This window comes from Natrix helvetica (assembly GCF_964273705.1).
Source record: "Natrix helvetica genome assembly, chromosome: 7".
NCBI lineage: Eukaryota > Metazoa > Chordata > Lepidosauria > Squamata > Natricidae > Natrix > Natrix helvetica.
Genome location: NC_138558.1, coordinates 74,571,551 through 74,579,994, shown reverse-complemented (window position 1 = coordinate 74,579,994; position 8,444 = coordinate 74,571,551). Strand labels below are relative to the sequence as shown.

Sequence of the window (8,444 nt, the reverse complement as noted above, 5' to 3'; positions counted from 1 at the left end):
CTTAAGAATATTAATTGCTCTTGTTTTACAACTTGCTTCCAGCATTATAACCTATCTATTTATAAAACTCTTCTCTTTATAATAATTAGCGAAACTACCAGCAAAAATAATTTACTACTCTTTTTAAAATGTAATTAATGTTAATTGGGGAGGGAAAAACCAGGCAAGGATTAACGCATAGGTAACCTTCAAGGAGAAGCATGGGTGTCAGGAAAGGCATCCAGACAGTAAATGCTCCGCTCCATCTAGTCACCCTGATTCCATCCCAACGCAAGGGATTATAGGGTCGTTCAAAAGGGGGGAAGGCACCTACTTCAAGGAGAAAGATTAGCATGAAATCATCATTGATGTTAACTGACATCTAAATCAGGGGTGGGAATTCATTTAGACAACTAAATGAAAACAACTTGACTGATCTCAGGAAGTTAAGGAGGATCGGTCCTGATTAGCATTTGTGTCGTAGCCCGCCAGTGGCCAGTGGAGCTGGCAGCAGATTCGAACAGTGAGGAGGTTGGGGAGGAACCTGGGCCAGTCCTGGAGTCTGGGGAAGGCTCGGATGAGGGCTCTGTGTCGGAGGCAGAGAGGGGGCCAGAGCCCTATGCCAGTTATCAGCTGCCTTTGGAGTCAGACATCAGTGAGGCAGAGGAACAGCTGGAGCCTGTTCCCAGATGCAGAGTTGCCAGACAAAGGGAAGAGCTAAAGAACAGGGGTCGACTTGGGAGTAAGGCCACAGGTGGACTATGAATGGCCCCTCACAGAGGAAATAAAAGAGGAGCAAAAGGGGAGTGGAGTTTGCAGGAGACAATTAGTTCGCTTAATCGATTCGTGACTCTCCGAGACTCCTTGCCAAGTTTTGCAGAGATCGGCCTGGCAGCTCTCCAAGCCAGAGAAGGTCTGTGACCGTAAATCCTCCCTGGAAAGACTTTGCTGGAGGTGAAGGAGCAGAATTCACAGTCAATTAATAAAAGGGTTTTTTGTCAGGACAAGGAGTTTGCTTCATGCTCTCGGGAAGCCTCGGTCAGAACAATTTGAATGGAAGCCACCAGAAAATTTCAGGGTTGCCGAGGAGACAGTCAAGCCAAAATACACCTCAAAAAAGGCACTAACATTTGTGTATTGTTGCCAAGATGCCAAAATGGCGTCTGGGGAAGGCTCTGATGAGGGCTCTGTGTCGGAGGCAGAGAGGGGACCAGGGCTGTCCGACAGTTATCAGCTGCCTTCGGAGTCAGACATCACTGAGGCAGACGAACAGTTGGAGCCTGTTCCCGATGTCCGTATGCGGCAGAGCTGCCAGGAGAAGGGAACAGCTAAGGAACAAGGGTCGACTTGGGAGTAAGGCCACAGGTGGATGGCGAATAGGGAATAAAGAAGAGTGAAAGGGGAGTGGAGTTTGCAGGAGACAATTAGTTCAATTCATTAGGGTGAAGATCTGTTCCTGACTTCTTGCCAAGGAATTGCTGCTACAGCATGGAGTTTAGAAGCTATCGGCCTGGCAGCTCTCCAAGCCTGATGAAGGTCTGTAGCTGTGGAATCTCTTCAAAGACTGTTGGCCGGGACTTTGCAGGAGAGGAATTCCACTAAATAAAAGGGGTTTTATCGGGACGAGGAATCGGCTTCGTGCTCTTGGGAAGCCTAGGTCAGAATACTGCCTGTACCGCATTCACCTATGCCTGAAAGAGATATTTTAAACTCAAAGGGGCCTCCACCCAGCCAGAAACGTGGACGTTGAAATGAGCAACTCACCACGCGCCTTGTTTACAATCCCCAAACCAGAGAAAACGTCACTGAAGCCCGCAGGGTGCTGGTTGTGGGGTTTTTGTTGTAAACACGTCATCCTGGAAATCAATAAGGGGATGAGTTGCTATGGTGTGGTTGACACCGCAAATCCAGATGACTGAGAGAGGCTGAGAGAATGGCCCGTTGGCAAGCTACCTGCCGTGTACGGTGGCGGTGAAGGCATCTCCCGGCTCCCGCGTTCCGGCCTGACGAGAGGAAAATGGCAGAGGGAATCCGGTGGGCAACCGGAGTTGGTTGCGGGACTGGATGGTCTTGAGAGAACACGTAGATTGGCTGAGCCGAGGATCATGGGTAAGGTCTCCATCTGGTAGCTTCCTAGAGAGAACCGGACAGGGGCTTGCGAGGTGGGCTTCGGCCGGAGGCAGGTGCAGCAATACATGGCGACGAAAGACCCCACGAGAATGAAGGCGACAAAGATGGAGCCAACGATGAGGAAAGGGACGTAGGTGGGCTCTGGGGAAAAGGAAAGAGATGGTCGAGATCACCACCCTGAGTTGACGGAGTTGGTCAGGCTTGGAGAGCTTCCAACTAGCAAGTACTTTCCCCAAGGTCGTATCATCCCAACCGCTCTTTATAATATCAATACCACTCCCCAAACACAACAAACCCTCTGAGGTGAACTCAAAGATTCCTTTAATTAGGAGCGCCGGCAGCCCCGGCAAAACGTTTCTCTCACAGGCTAACATCTACTACATCTGTAGTAGTCTGCTACATCTATTCATCTCGGCCCCCCTGCCTTTTATCCCCAGAACTAGGGTGGGGCTTTGTTAGCAGCAGTGGCTGTTCTGTCCCAAGGACCGGCCCATAGATTTCCACTGCTCTCCTCTCCTCTGCCTCCTGCACATCCATGCATCAGGCACTGGACCCAGCTGTTCCTCTTCTTTCTCATCAGCCACCTCCAGACCTGGAGACTGTTGAGTCTCCATCTGAGGGCTGACGGACGGCCCAGGATCCCTCCTTCCCTCCCTCCCTCCCTCCCTTCTCTCGCGCTCTCTCTGCTCCATTCCCTCTCCCCCCTCAGAGCTCTCAGGTTGCCTTGATGCTGTCCCTGACCCTCACGCCTTCTCCTCCTCCTCCTCCTCTGATTTAGCTCTTGGAGGGGCTGGGGGCCGACAGGCCACAACAATAGCCATCCAATATATACCTTATATTTATTTTAACAAAATAAATATGCCTAATTTAGAAAGACCTGTGTGAGTACGGGTAGTCCTCGAGGTACGACTGCAATTCACCCCCAAAATTTATGTTGCTAAGCACAGACAGCTGTTGAGCTAATTTTGTCCCATTTTACGACCTTTCTTGCCACCGTTGTTAAGCGAATCACTGCAGTGGTTAAGTCAGGAATGTGGCTGTTAAGGGAATCTGGCTCCCTCCCCCCCCTTGACTTTGGTGGTCAGAAGGTCGCCAAAGGGAATCACTTCAACCGTCACAAATACGAGTCTGAATTTTGATTCCGTGACCATGGGAATTCTGCAACGGTCATTAAGTGTGAAAAATAAGTCACTTTTTCAGTGCTGTTGTAACTTTGAACCATCACAAAATGATTGTAAGTCGAGGACTACCTGTAATCATTGACTCTTGAAGTACAGAGACACATTAATGTCATTTTTTTTAGGGACAACACAAAATATCAGCCCCTTCTCAGATGCTTTTGTAAGTCTTGATGTTTATTTCGGAGTCCAAAATTCTACTTTTGGGGATCTCCGTTTCTTCCTTCCATCTAACAAGCTCACTTTTCCTCAGATTAGCCAGGATTAATCAGATTTGTCAGCATACAAAATTATCCTCCCTTTGAAACATTTGGGTAACTTCCCACCGGGAACCTTTTGTTTCTCATTAGCTCCCTCCACGTGAGGGGAAACATATAGAACTTTTCCTAGAAAAATGCATGTTGATATCAGTTATGGACTACAAACCTCCTTCTGCTTAAATCCACCCAAAATCCCGTTTTTTTCCCCAATCTGACAGTGATACTTTTTGCTCTTCACCATTTTTGCAATCTCAGGTTTTTCTAAGTAGTCTGAGAACTTTTCGTCCAAAAAGAAGGGATGAGAATGGAGGAAAAGAAGGGAGGGAGGGAGTGGGAGGGCGGAAAGAAGGAAGGGAGGGAGTGGGAGGGAGGAAAGAAGGAAAGAAGGGAGAGGGGAAGGAGAATGGAGGGAGAAGAAGGAAGGAAGGAAAGAAGGAAGGAAGGAGGGAGGGTGGGAAGGAAGAGAATGGAGGGAGAAGAAGGAAGGAAGGAAGAAGGAAGGAAGGAAGGGAAGGAGGGAGATTGGGAGGGAAGGAAGAGAATGGAGGGAGAAGAAGGAAGGGAGGGAGGGCGGAAAATGAGGGAAAAGAAGGAAGGAAGGAAATAAAGAGAGAGGGGGAGGTTAGGAGGGAAGGAAGAGAATGGGGGGAGAGGAAGGAAGGAAAGGAGGGAGGGAGGGAGGAAAATGAGGCAAAAGAAGGAAGGAAGGAAACAAAGAAAGAGAGAGGGGGGAGGAGAATGGAGAGAGAAGAAGAAAGGAAGGAAGTAAAAGAAGGAAGGAGGGAAATGGAGGGAAAAGAAGGAAGAAGGGAAGAAAGAAAAAGGGAGGAGAGAGAGGGAGGGTAGAAGGAGAATGGAGGGAGAAGAAGGAAGGAAGGAAAGTAGGAAGGGAGGAAAATTGAGGGAAAAGAAGGAAGAAGGGAAAGGAAGGAAGAAAGGGAGGGTGGGAGAGAGGGAGGGAAGAAGGAGAATGAAAGGTAAAGAAGGAAGGAAAGAAAGAAAGAAGAAAGGAAGGAAAGAAGGGGAATGGAGGTAGAAGAAGAGAGGGGTGTGTGTGCAAACTATAGAATTGAATGCTCTACAGACTCCATTAGGCAGGACAGAAAAACCCAAAAGGCAAACGTCAAGCTAGCATCAATCAACTTCTATTGCTTTGCTCCAACTTGGAAACTGCAGTTCTCCAATCCTGGTTTGAAGCCTCAGCCTTCTTAATGGGAACCCAGATTGTTGGGGGCAAGAGGCTGACTCTGTAAACCACTTAGAGAGGGCTGTAAAAGCCCTGGGAAGGGGTATATAAGTCCAGGGGCTCTCGCTCTTAATAAGTGAAATGGTGAAGAGGGCTTCATTTGAAGGCAGCCTCCAACATCACAACCGCTACACGGACTATAAATCTACAACAGGGACGAATATGATGAAATAAACATTAAATCATTAAACTTCTCCTTAGGCTACTTTGCACAATTATTTCAGAATTAAACTTCACTGAAGCCAAAGAGGGATCCCCAGATATATTTATAAACCGTTTTGAAGATTTTTATTATTATTTTTTTAAGGAGGAAGGATTTGAAGACAAGAGTTTGACTTCTCATCATTAATTGTCTCCTTGGTAGCATCTTTCCTTTAAAAAATAATAATAACTTTACCTGCGCGGCAGATGAATCCTACGGATTGTTATCGTTTGCGCGGCATTCCGTGGCATTGAACTTGCCGGGTTCTAAAAGCAGCGCTCGGGAAGCTCCTAAGGGTAGACCCGCAACTGAATGGAGGCTTAGGATCGCGGAAAAAGGACCGCGCGCCTAACTTCTTCCTCGGGTTGGGTCGAGAAGGGCTGCTCGGGAAGAGATCCTCTTCTTAACAGATTTTCCAGCGCGATCCTAGGCATGACTACTCTGTAGTAAAGTTTCCGGATCCGCGGATCCTAAGCAGGCGCTTCAAAGCGCTTCGAGTTGCGGCTGGGATTTGAGCTGCGCCGCTCAAGCGCAGGTCAAGGTCAAGAACTTCGTTTGCGCACTTTTGCGCGCCTCTTCTTTTTCAAGAAGAGGCGCGCAAAAGTGCGCAAACGAAGTTCTTGACCCGAGGACGGGAAAAGTGATTTCAAACACACACACACACACACACACACACACACACACACACACACACACACACACACACACACAAAACTTTGACTAGGATTTATTTAGGATAACGAAGCCAAAGTGGGCAGGACGAGTTTTTTGTAAAAAAAAAAAAAATTTTTTTAGTGAATTGCAATTAAATCACTCCCCTCCCCCAAATGGCTCCTTACCCCCAAGCAATCTTCTAGTCCTCAAGAAGATGCATGGATGGGGAAGGCGGGCAAGGGAAGACCCTCCCTCCAAAAGAGGCGCAGCTGAATTTGCCCTCTGCAACATCCTCACCCTCCTGGCAAAGACGCGCAAGGAAAGCCGGGCGCGCCCACCTGCCCGCAAACTACCACCCACCCATCCCACCGACACTCACGGGCGCTGCCCGCCGGGGGCTGCGGCTTGGGGTCGTCGGCGCACCCTCCTTGCTCCAAGCGCGCCTCGCTGGCGGCGCAGCAGTAGCGCAAAGCGCAGGACCCGCAGCAGATGGTGGCGTCCGGAGTATCGAAGCGTTCCGGGCAGATGAATCCTGCGTGGGACCTGCCCTGCGCGTCTCTCCATCCGTGGCAGTACTCGCCGGCCGGGGGTCTCTGCGCCCAGACCCCCCAGCGCCCGGCCAGGCAGCAGCCCAGGAAAAGGCAGCGCAGCCACCCAGCACCCATGGCTTCTGTGCGGGGGAGGGGGGATATGCTCCGATCTTCAGAGCCCCTGGTTCCTCCCCTCCCTCCTGGGAGGTCCCGGGGCAGAGCAGGGGGTGGGTGGGTGGAAAATGCTCCCCCCTCTCTCTCTTGAGAACACCCAGCTAGCCCCTCAGGGAGACGCACACACCCCTCTCCAAAAGGGCAGTGGTCAGCCGTCAATAGGAGGGGTGGTTTTCCACTGGGGGAAGGGCCAAAGGATGGGGCAGAAGGAGGGAGACACCCCCCCCCAATGTCTGAGAAGGTTGCGATCCCCTGAAGGGGCATTTGGGAGGTTTATGCTTTTGGCCATCTGGCATCTTGGCCCCAATGGGCGATGCAGGAAGCAGGAAGAGGATGGAGTTGATGTGGAAGATGACCTCAAGGCAACCGAACACGGACAATTCTTATAAAGGAAAGGAAAGGAAAGGAAAGGAAAGGAAAGGAAAGGAAAGGAAAGGAAAGGAGGGAGGGAGGGAGGGAGGGAGGAAGAAAGGAAGGAGGAAAAGAAAGGGAAAGAAAGAAAGAAAAAAGAAAGAAAGAAAAAGGAAAGGAAGAAAGTAAGTAAAGAAAAAGAAAGAAGGAAGGAAAGAAAGAAAAGAAAGAGAAAGAAGGAAGGAACAAAAGAAAGAGAAAGAAAGAAAGGAACGAGAAAAAAGAAAGAAAAAGGATAGAAGGAAGGAAAGAAGAAAAAAAGAAAAAAAAGAGAAAGGAAAGGAAAGGAAAGGAAAGGAGGGAGGGAGGGAGGGAGGGAGGGAGGGAGGAAGAAAGGAAGGAGGAAAAGAAAGGGAAAGAAAGAAAGAAAAAAGAAAGAAAGAAAAAGGAAAGGAAGAAAGTAAGTAAAGAAAAAGAAAGAAGGAAGGAAAGAAAGAAAAGAAAGAGAAAGAAGGAAGGAAAGAAAGAAAAGAAAGAGAAAGAAGGAAGGAACAAAAGAAAGAGAAAGAAAGAAAGGAACGAGAAAAAAGAAAGAAAAAGGATAGAAGGAAGGAAAGAAGAAAAAGAAAGAAAAAAGAAAAAAAAGAGAAAGGAAAGGAAGAAAGTAAACAAAAAGAAAGAAAGGTGGAATGAAAGAAAGAAAAGAAAGAGAAGGGAAAGAGAAAGAAAGAAAGAAATTTTTTCCCGTTAGAAAAGACTATTTGAACCGAGCCTTTTTATTTATTTATTTTTTATAGTTTTATTTATAGTTTTTTCTTTAACATCCACAAATGCTTGGTGAACAGTGTATTGTCTGAGTCAATACATTTTAAACACAGTACTACTACTAATATTATTATTTAGTTGTAAAGGTAAAGGTTCCCCTCACACGTATGTGCTAGTCATTCCTGCCTCTAGGGGGCGGTGCTCATCTCCATTTCAAAGCCCAAGAGCCAGCACTGTCCAAAGACGTCTCCGTGGTCATGTGGCCAGCAGGACTCAACGCCAAAGGTGCACGGAACGCTGTTCCCTTCCCACCAAAGGTGGTCCCTATTTTTCTACTTGCATTTTTTACATGCTTTCAAACTGCTAGGTTGGCAGAAGCTGGGACAAGTCACGGGAGCTCACTCCGTTACCCAGCGCTGGGGATTCAAACCACCGAACGGCCGACCTTTCTGATCGACAACCTCAGCGTCTTAGCCACTGAGCCACCCCGTCCCCTTATTTAGTTATACATAATCATAATAATGATAATAATTAGGGTCGGATAATAATGATCCAAGCTTGAACGTGGGCTCCTTGGTGCTCTCTGAGCTGGGTGGTTTTCTTGACCCAGCTGGCTAATATCAGCGCTAGATGCCCCATTGGATACCTTCACCCAGCTCAACTCTCTTCTAGCACTGACGTTGTTACCTAGTTGGGTCACAAAATGTCTGTGAGGAAACCACCCAGCTCAGAGAGCACCGAGGAGCCCACAGTGGCCTTGAGGAGAAGGAACTTGACTTCAGCGTTAAAGTTTATCTTCTAGACACCATGAATCGGAGCCTGTTTTGTGTTTGTGAGTCTTCCCCCCCCCCCCCCGGTCTACCCTGCTTGGGTGCCAGAGCAATTAGGATTTACAGCCGTCATGCAAAGAATCGTGTGGTTAACTGGGCAGCCTTCCCCGCCCCCCAAGTCACTTCCTATTTGCAATGCTTGGGT

The 8,444-nt window shown here is 48.3% G+C and overlaps 1 protein-coding gene across 1 annotated transcript; it reads right to left on the bottom strand.

Moving 5' to 3' along the window:
* Window positions 1-1,861: 1,861 nt before the first annotated feature.
* On the bottom strand, window positions 1,862-6,314 carry SHISA3 (shisa family member 3; the record flags this gene model as incomplete). The annotated part of the gene is made up of 2 exons (XM_081960296.1): window positions 1,862-2,250; window positions 6,029-6,314. 2 exons carry the CDS (start codon window positions 6,312-6,314, stop codon window positions 1,862-1,864), a joined length of 675 nt encoding a protein of 224 aa, XP_081816422.1.
* Window positions 6,315-8,444: the final 2,130 nt, after the last annotated feature.